The 25,628-nt window shown below is 41.0% G+C and overlaps 1 protein-coding gene and 4 non-coding genes across 5 annotated transcripts; 2 read left to right on the top strand and 3 right to left on the bottom strand.

Annotated features, from left to right (window-relative positions):
• Positions 1 to 5,276: 5,276 nt before the first annotated feature.
• Positions 5,277 to 5,348, bottom strand: Trnah-gug (transfer RNA histidin (anticodon GUG)). The gene has a single exon. It is a non-coding gene; the product is annotated as a tRNA-His (tRNA).
• A 7-nt stretch (positions 5,349 to 5,355) lies between these two features.
• Trnam-cau (transfer RNA methionine (anticodon CAU)) lies at positions 5,356 to 5,427 on the bottom strand. The gene has a single exon. It is a non-coding gene; the product is annotated as a tRNA-Met (tRNA).
• Positions 5,428 to 13,697: 8,270 nt separating this feature from the next.
• On the bottom strand, positions 13,698 to 25,556 carry LOC145433913 (uncharacterized). Its single transcript, XM_080311164.1, has 11 exons — positions 23,780 to 25,556; positions 21,307 to 21,445; positions 20,966 to 21,143; positions 17,516 to 17,623; positions 17,225 to 17,367; positions 16,432 to 16,621; positions 15,713 to 15,903; positions 14,912 to 15,076; positions 14,719 to 14,855; positions 14,306 to 14,418; positions 13,698 to 13,904 (listed from the first exon to the last, which is right to left on the bottom strand). Exons 1-11 carry the CDS (start codon positions 23,982 to 23,984, stop codon positions 13,698 to 13,700), a joined length of 1,776 nt encoding a protein of 591 aa, XP_080167290.1. The 5' UTR covers positions 23,985 to 25,556.
• Trnam-cau (transfer RNA methionine (anticodon CAU)) lies at positions 16,967 to 17,038 on the top strand. Its single transcript has one exon. It is a non-coding gene; the product is annotated as a tRNA-Met (tRNA).
• On the top strand, positions 17,046 to 17,117 carry Trnah-gug (transfer RNA histidin (anticodon GUG)). The gene has a single exon. It is a non-coding gene; the product is annotated as a tRNA-His (tRNA).
• Positions 25,557 to 25,628: the final 72 nt, after the last annotated feature.

Here is a 25,628-nt window from a genome sequence, read left to right as displayed (position 1 = left end):
AAACGAATTGATAAGATGCAATACATTACTCATTTACACGTTGATATGATACCATTCGAGCCTACACCAATGGTTGAGGAGTATATAAACTATATTCGAATTCAATTTCAATGAAACAAGATGTTTGGTTAAGGTATAAGAACAGAAAACAGAAAATGAATATTATGCTAAATACCTCACTACTAGTTTACGACAACCTAAGCTGTACGCTTCAATTACTACGTGTGTGGTCATTTTATTCATGTAAGACAATGGTGGCTCAGTGAAACACACGATCATTGAGTGATTTGTCGCTCTCACGGGTTACACCAGCGTTTCGCGAACAATCCGAACATATGGAAGATACAGTGATTTTTATCGACACCGATTACTTGATGACTTGAAATTGACTCGTGAATTTTGCTCCGAGTCACGAGTCAATCCACACTTTTGATGCGCCGAGTCAAGTCAAGTCAAGTCATTTTTGCAAAGTGACTCGAGTCAAGTCAAGTCATACGAAAAAGGTGACTCGAGTCTGACTCGAGTCAAGTCATGACTCGAGTCATCCCAACACTGGATTACAAGTAGTGAGTAGTGAGCAGAGGTGGTCAGTAACGAAGTACTTCTACTTTTTGGAAGTAATCAAGTAGTTTTCCTCTACTTCTGGTACTTACTCAAGTAGATCTGATTTTCTCTACTTCTACTTCGTAATATTTTGGGATCTACTTACTTACTTTTCGCTATTTTCAGTTTGTCAAGTAGAAGTAGTTTAATCCCTAATACGAAAGATAGCCTGAGGAATTACGGGGTTGTTTTCACCGAGTACCAACATTTCATATTGATAAAAGTCAAGTAAAGCCCAGAAATTTTGTTGCGTTTCGCGCACAGTAGCTATGGAGTGACAAATATGTTTCACGAAAGTATCAGTGACTATAATTTAGGTACCGGATTGCTTGGTTCCGCTCACACCGCACTGTCGCCCATATCAAATATTTCATCACAGTAAATATGGCCCACCATAACGTTTGAAACTACCGATTCGGAATCTAGCAATTACCTATCATATCGTAATCTAGCAGCCCATGTCATGTCCTGCTAATCTGGAAAATCCGGATATTTTTAACGTTACACCTGTTTTAGCAGAGCACCTTTGAAGCTTTATGGACAAAAAACATGAAATTTATTTTACGCTTTTTAGAAGTAGTATTTGTATTTCACTTTCAATTCCGATCGAGTATCATACTTTGAGTTCTAATTACTTTCAGTTCTTTTGTATGCAGAACATACATGTTGAAGCATAAAAGCAAGTGTAGTAATGCCTCTATTTTCCAAAAATAAAGCTACCCTAAATATAAATTTTTCGATCCACAATATTTGTTATTAACGTATACTAATCGCGCAAAGTGTTGAAACCGTATCCGATACAACTTCTCCGTATTGCTCTCGCCTAAACTTGGGGCCTTACAATATGGGGGAGGGCGCCGTGTCATGATATTCTCTAAAACGGGGTCTTCTAGTAAACAAAGGGTTAGTATCGCATTTCCATATCAATACTATAATTTGCATCCCATTATACGAAAGAATGCTTATTCTGTCGAAAATTGATACCTCTCAGGATGCATCAATACGAATCTCTGCACCTTCCGCATAGCTCAATTTGCAGCTTTTGACAGTCCATGCGAACGAATTAGGACTGCTTTCAAAACTACTTACTTACTTGAGTAGATTAAAAGTCAGTAAATTCTACTTCTACTTCAAGTAGTTTTAGGTGGCTTATGAAAGAAGTACTTCTACTTGTACTTGAGTGTATTTTTTCATCGCTACTTCTACTTCTACTTGAGTAGCTTTCTTGACTACTTTGACCACCTCTGGCTAGTGAGTACAAATGCGACGCCCAGAGGAATATAATTCACCCCAATTTGGAATCGCGTGCCTCAGACATGTTTCGTAGAGTTGTGTTGCGTACACATTGTGTGCGCGTTCTCTGTGTCATACATGCCCGAAAAATCGCAGTAGGCCTCCTATCCTAATTTTATCAATGCATTCTTTTTTATGTGTGAGGGTTGGGTCTCGAGATGCCACGAAAACTAAAATTTGGCTGCGGTCTGAAATGTTTAAGAACAAGTGCTTAAATGTTATTGAACACAGCAGAACACAAGTTGGAGCAGCGTATCACAAGGTAGCGATCTCTGATGTGCCTACTTGCCTTGATAGTTTTGGAACTTATTTTCCAAGCCCTCAGGCAGAAGCATCAAAACAAACTTGTGAGTTTTCCACCGCTTCGACGAACTGAAGCCTCCGGGACCTTCGCGTCGTACTCTTAAAACGATTTCTGCCAGCAAGAATTTTTCACTCTCGGAAACACACTGTATATATTGGATAATAGTGCGGGATGGTTCTTATGAAGACCAAGCCTTCCAAGCACTAGGCGGTCTAGTACAAAACCCATCAACTTATTTGACCAAAAAGGGTTTTATTGCGCTATGGTTGAAATCAAAACGAGAGGAAAAATTGTTTTATTGATACATTTGATGGCCTAAACCAGTAGCCTTTACTTGCTGCACATGTGAACAAATATTGTTAAGAACTTACGTTTTGTACAGCAATTGTCGGTTAGTTTGTGCGGATGAAATTTAGTTGACAAAACAATTGCGGATTGTGCTAAAAAAGGTTGAAAATCACTGCACTGCAGTATAGAGTAGGACGTATACCCTAGGCCCTTCTATTGGAATCATAGCATTGAATAGTGTCCGCACAAACCAACTAATTGTTAACTTGAAAGTTCATAGCAGTTCAGTAAGCTTAAAGGAGTAGCTGTAAAACGTTTTAGACCGCGACCCAAATCTTACTTTTAGTGACATCGCGTCTTCCGGCGCGAAAAGGGTTGACCTCGAAATACCTGTGTCTCACAGTCCCCCACCGGCCCTGTATACTCAGCAGAGGTAGTCAAAGTAGTCAAGAAGGCTACTCAAGTAGAAGTAGAAGTAGCGGCGCGAAAATCTACTCAAGTACAAGTAGAAGTACTTTTTTCAAAAGCAACCTAAAACTGCTTGAAGTAGAAGTAGAATTTCCTGGCATAAAATCTACTCAAGTAAGTAAGTAGTTTTGAAAACGGTCATAATACGTTCGCATGTACTGTCAAAAGTTGCAAATTGAGCTATACGGAGGGTTCAGAGAGCTTGAGCATATTGATGCATCACATGAGGTATCAATTTTCGAGAGCATAAGCATTCGTCTGCATCATGGGATGCAAATCATAGTATCGCTATGGAAATCGCTATGGACGCTAATCTTTGTTTACCCAAACACCACGTCTTAGAAAACGTCCTCGGCGCCCTCCCCCATATTATAAGGTCCATAGTTTAATCGAAGAGCAATACCAAGAAGCTGTATCGGATACGGTGTTAAGACTTTGCGAGATCAGTATACGGTAATAAAAAATATGACGGATCGTAAAATGCCATACTACAGTGAAATTATATTTTCGGAAAATGGAGGCATTATTACACTAGCTTTTAAACTTCAACATGTAAGTTCCCCATGCAGATCCAGACAAAGGAACTGAAACTCATTAGAACTCAAACTAATGATACTGTGAATTAAAAGAAGAAAATGTGTTCCATGTCTCTTGTCCAGATAGCTTCAACAGTGGTCTGCTAAAATAGGTCTGACGCTCAAAAAGTCAGATACCACTTCTCCAGATTAGGACACGCCATGCTGGGCTGCTAGATCACGATATGATTGTGGTAAATGCTAGATTGTGAAACTACTAGTTTTAAACGTTATGATGGGCCATATTTACTGTGATGAACTATTTCATATGGACGACAATACGGTGGGAGTAAAGCGAGCCACGCTACCGCTACGTAAATTGTAGCCTCTTCTCCAATACTTTCGTGAAAACATACTTGTCACTCCATATCTACTTTGCGCGAAGCGCGATGAAAATTCTGGGCTTTACTTAACTTTTATGAAAATTATATGTTAGTACTCCATGAAAACAGCCCCGAAATTCCTCAATCTCTCTTTCGAATTGGATGATTATACTATTTCTACTTGACAAACTGAAAATAGCGAAAAGTAAGTGAGTAGATCACAGAATATTACGAACTAGAAGTAGCGAAAATTCGATCTACTTGAGTAAGTGCCAGAAGTAGAGGCAAACTACTTGAGTACTTCGAAAAAGTATAAGTACTTCGTTACTGACCACCTCTGATACTCAGGTATGGCAGGATATCTGGTAACATCGCTTATTGACTATAATGCCCTCGGACATGTAAAAACTATCCACAGGAAATCGCGCGAGGCGCGATAAACTTTTTTCGTTGCAAGGAATTCAACAAATATTACATGCCTGAAAAAATATTGCTCTGGTGCCGTCGCGACCCATACTCTAAGAACCCCTGTCGTACAGTAATTAGTGATCATTAAGGTGATTTTTTTTGACATGTCGAGAAAAAGTCAAAATTAGGTTCAAAATTGTAGCGTTAGGTCAAAAAATGTCAAATTTTGTACAAAGTTAAAACTTTTTTGCAACCTGCATTTCGTTTGTATCGTAGATTTTGCCCTGTCATTTGACATTTTACAGTTTGTAGCTTACTTTACAGGCCTGTCGTTGTAGACTGCCCATCGTCTGGTTATTGTGAATCATAAACGGTCAAATGAAACAAATAGGTTGACATGGTGTTATGCTCAACGGGCCGCAATATCCCAACTAAAGAAGACTGCGTAGGCATTGCATGGTTCTTATATCAAGAAGCGCATTATGAAAAATTGTGATGTAGAAACCATTGCCGGAAGCAACACGGTTTGTCATCAGCAGTGTACACACAACTTCAGTGTTGTCAGCCGACAACTGCTGCTGTTGAACGTTCTTTCTCCATTTTTGACAGGTTACTTAGTAAGGACAAACACTTTCTACTCGAGAATGTAGGAAAGCATCTTTCGTTGTACTACAATTTTTTTAAAAATTATTCCTACCATAATGCGTCATGTAACAACTGGAATTCTTCATAGGGCCAGATTTCGTTAAAATGAAGTTTTTCATGTAAAAATTTGTCAGTTTTTGAGGCAAAAAAAGTTTTTTTTTCAGGCCAAACTACTTCGTAAGGACATACGGTTCCAACCAGAAATGAAGATATTTAGTACTATTCTGACATTATGTGGGAAAACACCTAATTTGCATACCTTAGGTCAAAATCAAGATTTTTAAGGTCAAAAAATGAACTTTTTTAGGTCAAAAAATAATCGCCCTAGTGATTATATTTGGCAACGATATATCGTTATATAAAAAGTACTGCTGTGACCAGGATTCGAACCTGGGTTATCACGGCCACAACGTGAGGTACTAACCACTATACGATCACAGCGCCTCTGTAGCAGAGGATGGTTTCGATCCATCGACCTCTGGGTTATGAGCCCAGCACGCTTCCGCTGCGCCACTCTGCTGACGCTCGGTGTGCAAGCCCCTTCCAGTAATTCAACTCGTGAAACTAAGCAGGGATATATACAGAGGTGGTCAGTAACGAAGTACTTCTACTTTTTCGAAGTACTCAAGTAATTTTCCTCTACTTCTGGTACTTACTCAAGTAGACCTGATTTTCGCTGCTTCTACTTGTACTTCGTAATATTTTGTGATGTACTTACCTACTTTCCGCTATTTTCAGTTTGTCAAGTAGAAGTAGTTCAATCTTCCAATCAGGAAGATAGCCTGAGGAATTTAGGGGCTGTTTTAACGGAGTATCAACATTTAATTTTCATAAAAGTTGAATAAAGCCCAGAATTTTCGTCGCGCTTCGCGCGCAGTGGATACAGAGTAACCAGTATCATTTCACAAAAGTATAGATGAATATAATTTAGGTAGCGGGATGGCGTGGTTCCGTTCACACCACATTGTCGCCCTTCGCCCATATGAAATAATTCCTCGCAGTATATATGGTTCATCTTAACGTTTGAAACTGATGTTCATAGCGTGTCCTAACCTAATCTGGTAGGTGGACTCTGACTTTTTTCAGTTTTTGAGCTGTATTACTAGTATTAGTATACCATCCTTTGAAACTTTCTGGACTAAAGACATTAAATATATGTTCCGCTTTTAGAAGTAGTACCGGTATGTGCATTTCACTTTCAATTCCCAGTATTATATACTTTGACTTCTGATTAATATCAACTCTCTTGTCTGGATAACATACATGTTGAAGTATAAAAGCAAGTGTAGAAATGCCTTTAATTTCCGGAAATAAAGCTACACAATATGACATTTTCACGGTCCACCATATTTTTATTAACGTTTACTAATCGCGCAAAGTGCTTACACCGTATCCGATACAACTGCTCTGTATCGCTATTCGACTAAACTACGAGCCTTATAATATGGGGAGGGCGTCATACTATGATATTTTCTAAAACGTGCTGTTCGAGAAAACAGAGGATTAGTATCGCATTTCCATATCAATACTATCATTTTCATTCCATGATGCGGACGAATGCTTATACTGTCGAAAAGTGGATACCTCCTGGTATGTATCAATATGAATCAAGCTCGACACCTTTCGCATAGCTCAATTTGCACCTTTTGACAAGCCATGTGATGTTTTCACAACTACCGTACTTACTTACTTGAGTAGATTTAAAGTCAGTCAATTCTGCTTCTACTTCAAGTAGTTTTAGGTGGTTCATGGAAGCAGTACTTCTACTCGTACTTGAGTGGATTTTTTTCGTCGCTACTTCTACTTCTACTTGAGTAGCTTTCTTGACTACTTTGACCACCTCTGGATATATATCCCCCTAACTATATAATATATACAATTGGTTGGTGTCATTTTTAATTATTATTTTCATCATTTTAAAACACCACAAAACTGCGATACAATGAAAAGATAGGAAGGTGTCGAAACGACTTGGAGCAGTCTTTGAAATCAGACACCCACCTTGGCCTAGGCGAAGTAGAGAAGAGGCATGCACAATGCACATGCACACTGAATGAAAAGTAAAGATGAGAATGTAAAAGGCAAGCGACAAAATGAGGTGGCATGTGGCGGAAGGCGAGATCGATATGTTAGGTCGTGGTCCGCTAATCCTGTAGGCAGACTAGTATATCAGTTAGAAAAAATTGCTTGTATTTCAACTTGAATGCTAGAGCTAGATGACTGTCGGTTGTCGCATTATAATCAATGTGCATTGTTCATTGGTCACCGTCCAATTATATTTAATTGTGAGAGTAACGGAGAGCAAATTTATCAACAGATTTCCATCGTAATATGCAGTTTTGCATCAGACTGTTCCGATTTGGGAATTTGCGCAGGTACTTAACACAACTTCCTATAAAAACAGTATGGATTCGACGTTGGGATATTTTGAGCACACGAGCCTTGAGAAATATCATAGAGACCTCAAGCAAGAGCACGAAGCAGTCATAATGACTCGCAACCAGAGCTGGGCAGAATGATTCGAGTACTCGATTCTGAATCAAGTATCAATTCTAATGATTCGAGTCGAATAGTAAAACACGATTTTTCGAGTACTGAAAATTTACGCTCCTCGCCACTGAATGTGAATTGATCAATGAGAATCATAGTTTTGATATTTTGTTTCCACTGCATCTGGAAGCCTTGAAACCTTGATTGGCCGTGGTAGCGCAGCATACGAAACACATAGTACAAAGCTACTAACGTTACTGGAAATACCATATTTCTGATGTCATGATCAACCGACAACATGTCACAAAGTGCGATGAAATCGGTATGGTCGAAAAAATCCCAAAGTATCATAAATGTGATGGAGAACAGGCATTGTATTCTTTGTAGCAGCATGAAAGATACATATTTGAACATGGACGGTGGACATCTTACATACCGCTATTAGGCCTACGTCACAACGAGTGATACTCGAATCGACGCATAATACTTGATTCAGAATCGAATCACTCAGGTACTCGATTTTGCCCAGTCCTACTCACAACATGTAACAAACAATGACATTTAATTTTAATCATTCTAATTCTAGCATCTTTCTGCGGTTCTGTCGTATCGATACTGCATACCCAGTACCCAGCATTTCTATCCAGGATGCGTGACGTAAGCGAAGCGGTGAAAAGTAAAGGGCGGGGTCACACGTGCAATATTCAGAGTTCAGACGCGACACCGCTCGCGGAATTCTCACTTTTTCACTAATACGAGTGTATAACGTCATCATGAAGTGGGAATATAGGTTAACAAAGAATAAATCTATGCACGAGTGGCGCCGCGTCTGAACATTGTACGTGTGACCGGGTGGGAGGCGATATTTTTACCAGACGCGACGAAAATGACTCATTGTGACGTAACGAGTTCATATGGCCAAGGACGTGGCATAACTTCCACGCAAAACGCGAAAATTTTTGAAAGGTAATGAATGAAATTGGTCAATAGTATTGTTACTTGCGTATTGCATATACGTTATCATTAGGGCGATTTTTTGACATGTCAGAATTTGTTAAAATTTTGTCAAAATTGTGGCGTTAGGTCAAAATTTGTCAAAATTGTTTACAAAGTCAAAAAATGTTTGACCTCTGCATTTCGTTTGTATTGTAGATTTTGCACTGTCGGTGAACTTATCATTTGATATTTTACAGCTTGTAGCTTTATAGGCCTACGGTTGTAAACGGCCCATTGTCTGCTCATTGTGAATCATAAACGGTCAGATGAAACAAATAGATTGAAATGGTTTTATGGCAGGGGCGGGCAACTTCTTCAGTCGGCGGGCCGGATATAGGAAAATTGAGTAGGCCTACTTGACGGGCCGGATTGCTGAATCGATACATTATTCGCCCTTTTATACACATATACACAGAATAAATCGTATTTATTGAATGTATTTTAACGACAGCAATGTCACTTCAAAGCCATTTCTCGTCGGTAATAACGAAGACAATCTGGATTTGAGAACAGCATTGTCATACAGGCCCCGCCATGTTTGCTTCTCTCTGATCAATTAACATTTAACACACGGTGTAATCATAGCGTCCTATAGTGACCGGCTTGCCGAGCGCGAAATTTGATAACACCGGTATCAATCGAAAGCTACCGCGGTACTGATTGTGCAAATGTAAATTTTATTCTGCTCGTGGCCCTGGAACCCCCCAAAATCAGCCTCGAATGTTGCATTGTAACGGAATTTGGTATTGTGACGCAACGATGCCGTCTGGGAGCAAGTGAGAGCAGCGCAAACCGGAAGCGTATTGGGCATTGTTGCGCAACTCTCGTGCGCACTTGCGCTTGAGATGCTCAGACGGCATGGTTGCGTCACAACACCAATCTCCGTTACAATGTAACATTCGGGGCCGATTTTGGGGGGTTCCTTTGCCGCGAGCAGAATAAAATTTATATTTTCGCAATCAGTACCGCGGTAGCTTTCGATTGATACCAGTTTTATCAAATTTAATGCTCGGCAAGCCGGTCAAAAATCACCATCAAATTGCATTTAGCCAAATGGAAAGTGTGACGCAGACCAATTTCACTGAGCCGCGTGCGTGCTTGTGTCCACACCATGGCGCAATCCTTAGTTAAGATTCCAAGGCGTTCGATAAGCCCGGTACCCCAAATTTACCAAGATATCAATTCATTAGGGTTGAGTACATGGTAAATGCCGATATTGATTCAAGTCTTCTCGCTTCGACGAACTTACGCGTAAGCTCTGCACTCGCACGCTTCGCACACACGTATATAATGACATACAGTGACTAAAATTTGACGTTTAAGAAAGTAGTGGGGAATCTCGGCAGACTGGGGCCGCGGTCACATTATCATGTAAGACGGGAAACTGTCCGCGGGCAGGACAAAATCGCGGCCGGATTCGGCCCGCGTGCCGTATGTTGCCCGCCCCTGTTTTATGGTCGACGTACCGCAATATCCTATCTGAAGCAAGACTGCTTGGGCATTGCATGGTTTTTATATCAAGAAGCGCAAGCTGAAAAATTGTGATGTAGATAGCATTGCTGCTGTTGAACGTTCTTTCTCCATTCTTGGCAAGCTACTCAGTAAGGACAGACACTTTCTACCCGAGAATGTAGAAAGTATCTTTCGTTGTACTACAACAAATTTTAATTATTTCTACCATAATACGTGATGTAACTACTGGAACTCTTCAGTTAAAATACTAGTTTTTTCATGTAAAAATTTGTCAGTTTTTGAGCCAAAAACGTTTTTTCAGGCCAAACTACTTCGTAAAGACAGACAGTTCCAGCCAGAAATGAAGATAAGTAGTACAATTTTAACATTATGTGCAAAAACACCTAATTTGCATACGTGAGGTCAAAATTTGGTCAGAATTCATTTTTTTTAGGTAAAAAAAAGTCAAAATTTAGTTATTTCAGGTCAAAATCTTCCGTTTTTTAGGTAAAAAATCGCCCTAGTTATCATCATCAGATATACCGGTAGGGCTGATAAAAGCGGTTTCTTCAGAGAGCTGTATCTTCATGTCATACGGTAAGACTATTCACGAGTTTCCCGAGGGTGAGAGTCAGGCGGGTCAATTGTCATATAATCGCTTTGTTGAAGCATGGTGTTATTCCATTTCACATAATTCAACAGCAGGCCTTCGCGAAATGAAGTAAATTTGCCTCTTTGGCGCTACCTTTTCCGACTAACCACGTTGCTGGGGATTTAACAGCAGAGCAGTCATATGTTCAATGTTCAATTTTCATACATGAGCGCCGAACCTCGGTATGCTAGATATGCCTGTGAATATTGTGGGTATTCGGAATACCCGCAATTTAATCATCAACGCGACATTGCTGGCCAATTGCACGGTTCGCAAATAATGATCACTATGTATTACGCGAAATGGGACAGAGAATAAAAACGTGAATTCGTTGCGCATGTCGATATGACGAGCACGCGCCGAGAAATTCCATCTCATCGTTGCTCTGAATCGGATAAGCAAATACTCGTTCTTACGTGATAGTTTTTCAATCGGGCCACGAAATTGGACAGTGTTATTGTGTATGCAGCTGTGCATGCGACTTGTAATTCATTACTGCGCATGATTGTCATTCACTCCAATAAGGATTTTCGAGCGTAAATAGGGATGGCAGAAGAGTAGCTCAAAACGCCCTTACACTCAGCAAACAATTGTCGCGTGCCAGCTGCTCAATGCGATGTCAGAACCCGATGGTATTTCATGTTGGAGACAAACTGATTTGATACGCGATTTCCAATTTGCAATCATCTGTTTCGTGTATTCATTCTTGATGTCTGCTGGATACTCTAGTATTCCCGAATTATCGCGCACTGTGACTTGTAAATGTGCATAGTTTCGTTACGGGCACGGCGCAATCTGCATGGCGCAGTGTTTAATTCGATTATTCGATTCGTTTCAACGGAAAAATATTATATTCCGATAAACATGATCGACACCGGATGGACTGGAAACGAGTGCTCCAATATCTAACTACAAACCATTGGCTATTTGGTACAAATCGGATTTCTATTGATCAGATCGTGATATCCGCCCATATTGTTCTTACTGCAGTAAGAACACGTCTCAGCGCACGTCTCAGCGCTTGCAGCAAAGAATTCGCCAGCATGTCCCACGGCAAATTAGAATAAATAATGTTTCTCCAACTCCTTCATCGCAGTCTGTTGACACACTGCGTGATTATGATCAAGTTACTGCTTGTAATTCGGCTATTGGACAGCATCTCTTATCCCATCCAGAATGTGCTGATCATTACAATGACAGTCAATTTTCTATACTCGCTCGTGGCCGTTCTCTTTTTCATTTAAAGGTCCTGGAATCTACGATCATAAAGCTACGAAAGCCGATTCTCTGTCGCCAGAAGGAACGCCTCTACACTCTTGGAATATTTCATTAATGTTATGTGTTGTGTTTTCGGTTATTTGTAACCGAATATGTACTCGTTAACGTTTGTTTTGTACCGTTACTACCGTATCTAGCCCGTCTACTAGTTGTTTGTTTTTGTTATTATTACGTCATACAGACAAAATAGTTCTTACATTTCGAATTTGATTCACCCCATCACTAACGTTCGCTACTGATGAGAGTTAGTCGAAAAGCTTTTAGCGAATAAATTAACAATATGAAGTTATTGTTTCGCGTTATTCTGAAGTTCTGTACCACAAATCACTTGTTCAAATTACTGCAGTAACGGTCGAATAATAATCGTACATTTAAAGATTGAATTCAGCTGTATGGCTAAATGTTAACGAGTACAGTACCAGTGTTAAAACGCCGCATCAGAATTTTAATGCCGTGTACACGTACAGCAATGGCATTGAGTAAAGTGCGTTCTAGTGCAACTGTATGTCTATGATGTTATCGGCAATTGACAAGTATTCATTATGACGTCACAGGCCGACACGGCGGCACCAATGTCTTTGTTGCTGCATCCGATGTTACTGACGGCTGACAGACTCTAGATTACTATAGATAACTAACCTACCGATAGATTAGTAATCATTATGGACCAGGGGTGCCATCCTTTTCGGCTAAAGGGCTACATGCAATTGACGAACGAGTGCGCTGTCCACTAGCCGCATCAAGCGCGTAAAATTTTCTAAGTTTATAAATGAACTATAGGTCAATAATATTATTACTTGAGTATATTGAGGGTCTACTGTATAACGCCCGATGGGCTCAGTATGCAAGGACAGAACAATTCGGCATAGACATATCGATATCGAAAGTTTCCGCTTATATGTGACATTTTATGATAATCATTTGGTGCCTACATTTCATCGTCGACGATCTTTCTGCGAGCGCAAACGCGAAAAGACTTTCTCTCGTAATTGCGAATAGAGTTAGACTCAATCGGCTAAATAAGGCGTTTTTTTCATTTTCGGATGGGGGTAGGCTACCGAGCAAGAAATCGTGTGACAATTAATCACGCAAAGCGTGGAGAAAAATTTTACTACCATTTTATTTTATTGTAATGTACGACGATTTACTAAAATGTGACTGAACCCTTGATCTGCCAATGGGTCGGAACTGATATTGCCATCATCAACGTACCCTTTGTCGCTGCCAGACTAATCATATTTTTGGTTGGCCTTGCAAGTTCACAATCTGGGCAATTCATTTTCGATAATATAACAGGATTTCGATAATATACTGAGAAATTACTTCGCGCGCCACTCAAAACCTTCTCGCGGGCCACATCTGGCCCGCGGATCACGGGTTGGCCAACCTTGATATATACATACCCATTCAATAGTTTTCATAGCCGGAGCTGGAGCCGGAGCAGTGATAATAATGCGGCTCCGGAGCTAGAGCCGGAGCTAATGTATGATAGAAGAAAGCTCCGGAGCCGGAGCAATTCAACATTTACGGCTGCTTCAAAGCCCTTGCCGAGGGGCTTTTGCCTAATAGTCCCGCAGAACACAGTTAGATTCAATTCTGTACATCATGCGTATTTTTATTTAGCCTTATTTTTTAATTTATATTCATCGGGAGAAAGGTGCGCAACGATTAAAAAATCTACTGACACATACCAGATATCACACTATACATCAAACAAATTGAAGTTGAATATTTATGCTTAATAACGCTTCACCTTATGTTAATTTACAAAAATTGGGAGGGGAGCATGGCCCCTTTGCCCCTGACTACGCCTATGTATATGGCGTCATTGTGGACAGTTCGAAAATTTGGCGGGCAACGGCGTCCTTCGCCCTCCCTCCGTTCGGCTACATTAGTGATGCAACCTGCAGCGATGACGAAATCTAGGACTGGTCATTGCGGTATGATGAGCTGGTTCGAGATATGACACTGCCAGTTGTAGATGCCGAGCTTGAAGTTGAGAATGCCGCGGAAATATAGCTCGCACCGCTCCGATGACTGGTGAGTTTCTTCGCGCTTGCCAAGCCGGTACTTTTGTTTCTTTTTACTAGTGAACTAGCAGAATGTACATCGTTGACCGAAGTGCGTGTCTTAACAGCAAAAGATGGTTGGAGAGTCCGCAATATTGTAGCTTAGGAGAGTGAGGTTTGGATAATTATGTAACAGTGTATTATCACATTGAATCGAAGTCAAAATACAGAATCGTGAATTCGAGCGAATTGGTAATAGGGTCCGATAAGAATGGCCTACTGCAACCACGGGCATAGCTAATATTGTGGGGTGATTAGGTTGAATGCAGTGAATGTACGCGGAAAGTATGTGGCTGTGGCATTATCTTGGGCGTAATGGAAATTGATCAGTGCTCCCTCGCGATTTGAATGCATGCCGTCGTAAAACTATACCTATATAATTATCACCGAAGCGAGAGTTCTAGTTGTCTGGGCTTTCCAACGCAACCGTTGTTGAAGCAATTTCATTGCATTATGCCGACCTGTAATTTTCCATCCAGAATGCATAGCACGTCTTCCAAAGGAATGAATATGCCGTGCTTATGACGACACACGAAGTATCGCTTTCCGTTGTGATATCCATCGTGACGGCCGTCTGCAAGAGTCGCAGAAAAGATATTACAGTAGCATAATATCACTGATTTTGTGCTGTTACAAATGATGTCTCTTGGAGAGTAAAAGCCAAACTTGAAATCAAATTAGCTATAATTGCTAGATGAAACAATCATAGCAGTGATTAGATACATCTCCTTCCAGTTCCATTTCAAAGTAGATTTATATCACTGATTGTACTACGTATCGTATACGGAACTGTATTGAGTTTTATGACTCTCATGATCTCAGCCAATTTCAACTGGGACTTCGTAACTATGCCTATGATGCACTCTTCTGTTACCTTGATACTCCAGTTCTAACCCAACGTATACAACGCTCTGGTTCCCAACTCCATCGAGGTGGCCCACGTATCGTACGGTTCCGACTCGGTTACTCCGCGTCATGACCTGGTCGTTCGGCTTGATCTGAAGCTTGGAACTGAAAATCTGTATTGTATTCTCACAAAAAAGCAATAATATCACGGTATAAATTACTTTTGAAGCCAGACCAATTTCTTCAAGTCACGCAGGACGGGATTCTTTCCGACAACATCGGTGATGTAAGGACTGCAGGCAAACCCTAGAAGACCGCTGCTGCGGAAGAACGCCGTACACATCTGACATTTGCAACCCACGATGGGTCCCGGGTATGAGGTCGATCTGATAAAAGGAAATAATAAACAAAAACAACAATAATAATAACAACACCAAACTACATCACATTTGCGGAACCATATTGTATAAGCTCATGTAATTACATTAATTATATTATTGGTAGCCGAGTTTTTGGTCTCATTCACAGCAATTGCGGCGCCAGAATATTATAGAGATTGAGGGATTCCGTCAGCATATGCTGTGATCATTTGCGCCAACGTTTATAGAGCCGGTGTTTTGAGTTCAGGTAGTATTGGCAGGTTTGCACACCTCACTTTACGGCGTCGCATGTTAGCCTAAACTGGATAAGCCTGGGTATGTCATGGCACCTAATAGCCCCCCCCCCCCCCCTTAGTAGCAGTGCTTGGACCATTTTGAACAAATATGCACTATAGATCGCAGGAATCAATTGCTGCGTAATAATAACGTAACAAACTTCGTCATGCTAGTACACTCGCCAGGCAGAAAGAAATTGACGATGCAGTTTAGCGAAATGCCAGCGTATGTTAACAGAATTAACGGTAGTGAGAGAAATACCGACATCTCACTATAGTGGCACGCGTATACCATAGATCGAGGACCACAGCATTATCTGAAGCACCGAAGCACGTGTAACGAGATTATGCAATATACATGTAATACCTTTTACCACCTTTTGGTGCCAAAATCGGCAAAAGACTTTTCCCTCGTTTTGGGCCCAATGCACTATTCACCACGCGCTGGATAGTACAGTCCCACTCTCCCAGAGATTCATTCGTGTCCTGAACGTCAACGCTGTAGTTTTCATGTCTTCTGAGCATATCTTCTTCGAGCTCCTTTTCGTACTCTTTATTCTAATAATGAACAGTTATGCCAATAAGTTTACTTCATTGAGACTATTTATACTTTGTAGTTTTTGCATATATATTGCAAACTATTACGATGGCGCCATCAAGGAACGATCGAGTTTGCTGGTGTGACTCTGGTGACAATATCTCATACGATTGGGAAAATATTGACCGTATGAAGTTCTGACGAAGTATTCCATATACTCACGCACACCCAGAGGTGAGTCTGAAGAATTCAATTGAAAATTGAAGTGCTGTGGCTCCTATGTGACAACTCCGACTTTGGATTGAAATTGCGATTCCGACTCTGCCTAGTTAGGTTGACTCCTGTACATCGGGAATGGCGATGTGTTTTATATCGCATCTCGATTCCAGAAAATTCAGAAGCATTACCCTGACAGCGCCCATACCGCATACACAGAAGTATCCGAACTTTTGGTTGGATACCCTCATTTTTTGTCGGCAAATGAGACGACATATCCAGTCCAGGGGTATTCGGTGATCATGATGGAAAATCGTTTCCTGTGTTCTTACTTGGAAATCTTGAATCGTCTTTTGCAACGCGACAATTTCTTCTTTCGCGGATTTCAGCTCAACGCCAAATTCTTCTTTGATTTTGCCGATGTCTTCGTACTTTGAGGTGAGATTTTCATGCTCTTGCTTGAGGTCTCTATGGCATTTCTCGAGGCTCATGTGCTCAAAATATCCCAACGTCGAATCCATGCTGCATAGACCAACATATCACGGGCGTGTCGATGGGTCAAAAGTAGAGTTGTTACTTATGGGATAAGGAAGAAATCTATTCAGCGTCGGCGAGTACCATTAAATTGTATTCAACAATCCTGAATTAAATGTATTAACTGACTACAGGGAATGCGTTTTTCGTTTTTATGAGACAGGAGGCTCAACTAAATTTAACACATCTTATCACGTTTTGTCAAGGGCGTGATAATCGCGTTTATCTGACAGAATAGGCTACGAAATTAGTTACAGGGATATTCATCCATTATTAGTTACACGACGTGTAGTACTGATTGGAACTGAATGTAAGGAAGGCGTTTACAGTGTCAGCAGAGTGGCGCAGCGGAAGCGTGCTGGGCTCATAACCCAGAGGTCGATGGATCGAAACCATCCTCTGCTACGAAAGCGCTGTGATCGTATAGTGGTTAGTACCTCACGCTGTGGCCGTGATAACCCAGGTTCGAATCCTGGTCACAGCATTCACTTTTATATTTCGAAGATTTCGTTATCAAATATGATCGTTAATTACTATACGATCTTAGGTCGTGTAGCTTTATATCGACATCAAATATATTAGGTCGCTTACCATTCTTCGCTAACCGTGTTAACGCCGATAGAAATAGTAACCGGGCTTTGAGTCGACGTGCTTGCGAGATGGGAACAGGAGCAAGTTAGAATTACATCTCCACCACAGCTTGATGTAACTCCAACAAATTTCATCCTACATGGCTGTCAAAAATGAAGTGATTTAACCAATCTAGACTAGTCATAGGTCATAAATTCGCATTTATAGAATTCAGCAAACACACCAGCATATTGTTCAACATGAGCCATCATACTACACTCATTAACTTGCACTATTCCATACGATGCCAACCTCGTGATCATGGTCTTCGCGATATCGGCCTGACCGCAATTCTTCAGTTGAAATGTTTAACTTCAGAAGCTGAATGTCTTCTTCCCTTATGCAAGATATTCGGATCATCTGTTGCAACGAAACTATAATGTGGTTGTGTAACATTCGTAACTTATCTCCGTAATTTAGACTCTTGTGATCTTAAAGAGCAATGTTTTCATTCTCTTATCTCTAACTACCGCTAAATTGTATTTGCATTGTATTTCGAATTGGTCTATGATACTGTGTCTTGTTTTTCTTTTCGATCGTTAGTTTATTTTATTTTATTTTTATTTATGAGCTATCGACTGTGAAAATGGCTCCTGTCCTGGGTGGCTCGGCTCTGAAGACTTTGTCATATCGAGCCTCCCGTCTACCTTGCATGTCGCATTTCACTGTTACATTTTTGTAGTGTAATGTCTATATCTAATGTATACGAATAAAGATTCTTTCTCTCTTTCTTATTCAATATCGGATATTTGTCACCATGAGACGAATACAAGCATTATTAGTGTATTTATTGGGCGAGCGACCAGGTACTATTAATACCACGCGGCGAGCCTGTGTTGTCCGATGCACGCTCGCACCACCGATAAACCCATAATACTTGTAAACAGCTTCGTCTCACGGTAAACATCGTAATCTTAAGTCTGGGTGCAATTGCTGGTTGAATTTATAATAATACTAATAATAATATAATAATTTATAGAGCGCCGAATATAACAATATATCATTACTACACTAGGGCGCTGTACATAAAAGGCAATAAAATATAAAAGTAAAGGATATGTATAAAAGACGAAGCGCATAGTTGTAGGGCGGAATGAACACTACTCTAGCTCGAACGCTCGTGTGAATAAAACGGTCTTGATTTTGCGTTTGAAAACATATAGCGAGTCACATAGTCTGATAGAAATTGGAAGATTGTTCCACAGAATGGCGGCCGAGGAAGAAAAGATTCTCTCGCCGTATAGGTCGATGTTCTGACTCTTGGAACGGACAAGAGCTTTTGCGACTGAGAACGTAGCGCTCTTCCGGGATTATACATTGTCACTAGCTCACGAAGATACGCTGGTGCACTTCCCTCCATGCATTTGAAGACGTACAGAAGAAGCTTGTATTCAGACCTAAATTTCACGGGTAACCAATGAAGGGATCTAAGAATCGGTGTTACGTGATCACGCTTCCTTGACCGAGTTATCAAACGAGCAGCGATGTTTTGGATCTTTTGTAGCTTGTCGATGCAATTTTGGTTTACCCCGTAAAGCAGAGCATTTCCATAGTCAAGCCGTGATATCACCAGCGACAGTATTATGGCTTTGCATGCATCCTCAGATAGGTAGTTCCTGATTCGACTGATCTTGTGGATATACATGAAACAGATCTTTGATGTATAGTCGATATGTTTTTCCATTGAGAGCATGCCGTCAAAGTGAATACCTAGGTTACGTACACAGGTCTTGCCTTGGATGGTGTCTGGTCCGAATCTGATGGTGAATTGATTGTGGTCGATGGGGCGTCTGGTTGGCGTAAAAATGATGAGTTCAGTTTTCTCTTTGTTTAACTTGAGAAGATTTTGTGTCATCCAGAGCTCAATATCAATAAGACATCGCTGTAACTTGGATGACACGCTCTCCCATTCATTGCTATTTCTCATAAGACCGTAGACCTGTGTATCATCCGCGTAGCAATGGTGGAAGAAACCATGGCGACGGCAAATATCTCCGACTGGCTTCGTGTACATGAGGTAGAGCAATGGGCCGAGAACAGAACCCTGTGGTACGCCTGATTCGATTTGAATCTCTGACGAACGGACACCGCCCACAGATACGCACTGCATTCAATCTTTCAAATAAGATTTTACCCATTCTAATGCCACGCCGGAGATTCCGAATACATGATGGAGCCGTTCCACCAATAGAACGTGGTCGATTACATTGAAGGCAGCGGAGAGATCCAGCATGATCAGAGCGACCATGTTTCCGTTGTCGAGGGCAGAAGCAATGTCATTGTGGACGCGTAACGTTGCTGTTTCAGTCGAGTGTCCGGCACGATATGCCGACTGATTCATGTCGTGAAGATCGTACTCGGTCACATGGTCCACAATACGTTTGGCGACAACCTTTTCCAGAAGCTTTGAGAGATGCGGAAGCTGCGATATCGGTCGATAGTTTTGCATCAGATCGGGGTCCAGAGTGTTCTTCTTCAGGAGTGGGGTCACCACAGCTCGCTTAAAGCATTGCGGTACCACGCCGTCTAACAGCGACCGATTTATGATTTCGACGACCAGAATCGCCAAGTCGGAGAAACATTCCTTGAGAATCCAAGTTGGTATAGGATCAAGATCGCATGTCTTTGTTCGTGTACCAGATATGAGCTCTTTAATCTCGTCAACATTAGTAGGCGATAGATTATCCAGACCGGCACCGTTGAAATTTTCATCGTTTGTTTGTCCTTCTGATCGGTGTCGGTTGCCTTGCTGAGCAAGCAAAAATTGTCTGATAGAGCCCACCTTGTCACAGAAAAACGTGTTAAATGAGTTTGCCAGACTTAGTGACGATGGATGATTCGATGGTAGTTTGACCGAGCTCGATTCTGCGAGGAGGTTCTTCGTTACGCTGAAAAGTTTCTTCTTGTTATCCTTGCATTCCATTATCAAGTTGTTGTAGTAGCTAGATTTTGCTTTGACTATCATTCTGATCACCCGAGTGCATTGTTCTTGGTACATCTGTCTATGTACGACTAGTTTAGAAGCTCTCCACTTACGTTCAAGTTTTCTCCGCAGTCTTTTCGCGGTCCTGATGTCATTGCTAAACCAGGGTGAGCAGCGCAAGACAATTGATTTCGTGATCGGTGGAGAGTGCTTATCAATTATCAGGCGAAGCTGCTGATTGTAGTTTCGAAGTAGGACTTCACTCGAGTCGTCGTAAGATTGGAGTTTAACGTTATCTCTGATGTCGTTTGAGATATTTGCAATCGATGCTGTCGAAAACTTACGAAACGAATTTAATTTACGAATTTAATGGTTGAATTAGTGTCTGAATGGAAGCAGAAGTATATGATATAAGGATGTTGCGAAGGTTCGGTTCACATTCGTATTCGTAGTGCAGTAATGCAGGGGTTCGCGTTCTACCCTGACAGCTGTTTGTGAAATATCAGGATTTTACTGTTATCCCAACAATTTTTATTAAAATTCCTTGACTTTTAACATCCTGCCACTATAGAATCGCTACATCAGGGTACAGAAAGGAAGGAAATTACACAGCGAATTGAGATAAACCTTATTGTATCGTCGGAAATCGTAGTGGTTCATAAGAACTTTTCTTGATATATCGTGCTATTCTGGTTGTAAATATTATATTTACATCGCCTAGCTAAGGTAACTATATTTCGTCGCGTGCGCCTAAGCACTCACAATTGTCTTCAACTTACATCAGTTTGTACAAATGAGTCCTCGACTGTCATAGTCTGACAATCACTTTCTTGTATCGTCTGCAGACCGCATTCTCGTGTGGTCGGACGAGGGCCGCTTACTTTGTCGCGCAAGAATTCAATTTCCTCGGTTAGATGCTCTAGTCTGGTGCTTTGTTCATTCACAGTTTCTTCCAATCTTTTGTATAAGGAAGGTGTCGATCATTTGAACAAAATGAAGTATTCGTCCAGCCAAGAGCTGAGCATGAGCATTTGTATTGAAGTAAAGCAAACCTAATGGAAAAAGTCCTCCGACGAACTAGTAACACAAAATCACTATTCGTGAGATATAAGGTACCCACCTTGAATTTTCTTTCAGCAAATTGGCGACCTCGGCGCACAAAGGAACCACCCCTCTGCGGGAAGCTCGAATGACAAATGCGACAGCTTCAGAAGCAATTGGCTTGTCGACACTGACGTCTTGCATCGGAAAGGCGCTGCCTGAATCAGATTTGAAGTTGAATGATTTTTGGCGTTGAACAAATTCGAGTTTAGACTCTAAATCAGTGGTTCCCAACGTGGGCGATATCGTCCCCCAGGGAGCGATTTGACTGCCTAGGGGGGCGAAAATGACGAAGGGGGCGATAGGGGGGCGAAAATGGACAAAGGGGGCGAAATAGCGAAGGGGGCGATAGGGGGGCGATGACCCGTTAAAACGGCTATATTGGAGTCAAGTCGTTGGAATGACCTTTTTTTTAGTCAACCCACGGAAATTTCGTTGCAAAAGTGCAAAATTCGACAACGAGCCGAAAAGTTGACCTTTTTTTTTTTAGTCAACCCGCCGAAGATTACAGATTGTATACCGATTTTTCGGTTCGCAAAATCTGGGGGGCGATGATCGGCGTTGAGCTTGAAAAGGGGGCGATGAGTCAAAAAAGGTTGGGAACTACTGCAATTTCTTCTAAATCAATACTAGCCAGTCTTCAGGATTACCGGACCACGATGTAGCATCGACCTCGCCCTTCGCCACAGGCCACCCCATATTGTCGCTTGCGTCTTATATTCTCTGCATTACTTTTCATTCAGTGTGCATGGCTAAGGTGGGTGTCTGATCCGAATGGCTACTCCAAGTTGTTTCGACACCTTGCTATCTTTTCATTGTATCGCAGTCTTGTGATGTTTTGAAACGATGAAAATATTAATAAACCTGATTGATCGATTGATTGATTGTTCACCAGTGATATAACATTTCGCAGAAATGTAATTGCCGAATGACAAACAATATCCGCTGTAACATAAAATTCCGTTACTTCGGTTAGCCTAACTTACGTTGAATACAGAAGTTGCAAAATTTACTAAAATTCAGCGGCACCCTGCTGCTGTAGTAGGCTATACTGACGAAAGCATGCGGAAAATGCCCATAGACAATCAACTGGATCTTATCGTCAGCTATATCGCAACATCTGCCTTCAACAGTTGCCATAGGCCTACACATAAGTAGGGCTTGGCACAATGATTCGAGTACTCGAATCTGAATCGAGTAAGTAGTAAAAAATCGAGTCGAGTAGTAAAAGACGATTTTTCGAGTACTGAAATTATACGCTCCTCGCCATTGCAAGTTAATTTATCGACGAGAATTGTGGTTTCGGTTCTATTTTCCCCTGTGAAGGCCCTGAAACCTGTACACTACAAAGTCACGAACGCTACTGAAAATAACACATTTACGAAGTCATTATCATCATGCAACATTGTCACGAAGTGCAAAAATCGGTGTAGTCGAAAAAATTATACAGTATCTTTGATGTAACGCATAACAGGCATTATATTCTGTGTGGTGGCATTAAAGGTACGTATTTGAACTTGGACATATCGTATTCTGCTATGACGTCATTTCGAATCGTTGGTAGGGGCCGCTCACAATTCCATTTGTGTGCCTTGGAGTCGACTTTTATCAAAATACACCAACCAAAACTCTGTCAACAAAAGGAGTTCGTGTACCACCTAAAAATAGTACATTGAATGCTCTCTCATTCGAAATTTCATGCTGGTGACGTCATATTTTGTGATACGATTGTTGATATATTATAGGCCTACAATGTTCTTTCCAATTCTCTACTAGTTGCTGACGATTACCCCTGGCGAGTGTCAGCCGAAAATATTCGGGTTCGTTTCAATATGAATATACTATTCAATTGTATATTGAAGTTCTGTACCTCCAAGAAGCTCTTCAAATATGACGTTATAATGAGTGATACTCGATTACTCGATTCGACCCGAAGCATAATACGTGATTCAGAATCGAAGCACTCAGGTACTCGATTTTGCCCAGCCCTACACATGAATCGACCTGGTATACTGTCAACCTCAGTTAATTAAACAATAAAGTAATTTGGTAATTGGCATGAACACAGCCATGACCGCACGCTTTCTCATAAACTTGAAGGAAACGGAAGTGTTATATAATATGGGTGTTCCGGAGACCTTTGTTTCAATGAAATTGAGACATATATTGAGTGTACGATGAACACCATACTTCGACTGAGTGCTACACATGGAGTAGGCCATCGATCTGTCTTCTTGATCGTTTATGCCGTGGTTGTTTTTCAATTAATTACCGACAGAGAGTTATAGGATATAGCCGTAGCGTATGCAAGATAAGGTCGGTAATATGGAAGTGACTTCACCCTTGCAGTGGGTTTGGCTATTACAACATCATCATTGTAAATGCATGATCGGATTACATGAGTGGTATTTTTCCTCTTTTATGTCTTACAACTTTTATGGAATATAAGTAAAATTCAACAAAAGACACATCACAAACTTCCCAGCTCATACCATCGAGACTGTCCCAATTGATTTCGTCTACTAATTCCTGAAACGGTTCCAGCAAATCTTCCGCATTGGACTCCAAGTTACTATGAGATATCTTCTTGCTAATATTCTGGTTCGACTCGTTGGATTTAGTACTTGCGCTTGCTGGACGTTTCTTTCGGAACGGGAATCGTCGATACACTGAGCTACTACTGCTAGTTTCTGTCATTTTCAATTAGCCTAAATCGTCGTATGTGCCTACACCTGAACAACTGTAAAATACTGATTTCACATTCTACTATTCGCTTCGCAATACTTGCGTTATTGTGTTGAGCCTGAAAATGCTGCTACAACTATGCTTTCGCACGAGAAACATAAGGGAGTAGTCGGTTACAGGTGTAAGAAACTCGAGTCGCTATTTTCTCACTGTGGTGCATAATTTATGGCGTTGTTACCGCTACCTTGACGACGCATTTCTACACTGGAAATATGACTGCATACATCATGAGAAATTCAGAAAATTCTTAGTATCAAAATCGAATGATTTCAGTGATCCACCCCAGAATGGATTATTCTATTCGCGAACGCACATATAAAATGATGATGACATCAAAAAAGATGAAAGGCAAACAATAGAATTTGTCATCAGGAGTTGCCAAATATGAACTACATTGTTCGATGCGGGTTACTACCATGGCCTAGCAACTATAGGGATGGTGCAAACCCTGAAAGGTTCAGATTCGTGTGAACGCGAACCTTTTTGAAAGGTTCTGTGTGAACGCGAACCTCATGACGTCACGTGACGTCATATTGCTAAATTCAAACCCTACATGTCAGTGAAGTGATATATTAATGTATATTGTACACAATACGTCACATCATGCCTCAATACCGAAGTAAGCCACATGCTAACTTTTCAAACGTCACAAAATGTATCAACTGAAGCAATGAAATGCTATAATAATCCCATGAAATCAATATGTTCCGTTGCTTTGCCAACAATTTCGTCGTGGGCTTGCAAGGGAATGTAAGCTTATACGCCTTAACGATCGAGGCCAGACATGGACAATGGACAATGTATTCGACGTCGACTATTGCGACATTGATATTAAGCAGATGAATCCCGTACGCCTGTTTGATTTTCTACATTAGACAACGACGTATACTTTATATCAATTTCATGATTGGTTGAATAAGCATCATTCGCTGACTACCTACCTACCTACTTGTATTGTATTTCGTTCTTGATGTTATGAGATTGCGGATCAAGCACACAGCAGAGAGTCACTGAATATTCACAACCGTAAAGATGAATATTTCGTGCAAACCTTTGCAACATGGCAAGTAAATTTCTTGGGATTGACAAGGTGTATGCTCGTTTAGTGTTGATTTTTTATCGTGCCAGCGCCATGCATAGAGTGACCTGCAGTTGTAACGCAATAAATTTCAATCAAAGATGTTATAATAAAGTGAAAATTGTAATATAAGACAAAGGTTCACTGTGCAAAACCGAGCAAGGTGTGAGCGTGAACCTCTAAATTTCTGAGGTTCACCCACAGAACGCGAACGTGAACCTCACGTTCTCGACATTACCGGACCACAATCTGACTTATGGGCCTCGCCTACCGACACATGCAGCATTCATATTTTGTCGCTTACTTTTATGTTATCCTTTCTTAAATCCAGTGTACACTGTGTGCAGGCCTCCTATTTACAAGATGTGGGCATAGCTGGATGTTTGAGGAAATGACTATACTCCAAGTCGTTTCGGCATCTTCCTATCTTTTCATGATCTCGCAATCTTGTGGTGCATTGATTTGATAAATATTTTTAAAAAATGATGATGATGAGGTGTAGTTATTATAGGCCTATT

The sequence above is a fragment of the Botryllus schlosseri genome, chromosome 2, assembly GCF_051294905.1.
Source record: "Botryllus schlosseri isolate E-star chromosome 2, Bs_hap1, whole genome shotgun sequence".
Classification (NCBI taxonomy): Eukaryota; Metazoa; Chordata; class Ascidiacea; order Stolidobranchia; family Styelidae; genus Botryllus; species Botryllus schlosseri.
Note: the sequence above shows the minus strand (reverse complement) of the source record. Positions and strands in the feature narration are given on the sequence as shown.

Bases quoted from the DNA above. Each gene is read 5' to 3' on its own strand.
- LOC145433913 (XM_080311164.1), bottom strand. From the start codon at position 23,984: ATGACAGAAACTAGCAGTAGTAGCTCAGTGTATCGACGATTCCCGTTC. The intron at 21,446-23,779 runs GTATGAGCTGGG...AATCTGATTCAG, and splicing joins CAATTGGGACAGTCTCGATG to GCAGCGCCTTTCCGATGCAA. The intron at 15,077-15,712 runs GTATTACATGTA...TCCTTTTATCAG, and splicing joins GCACCAAAAGGTGGTAAAAG to ATCGACCTCATACCCGGGAC.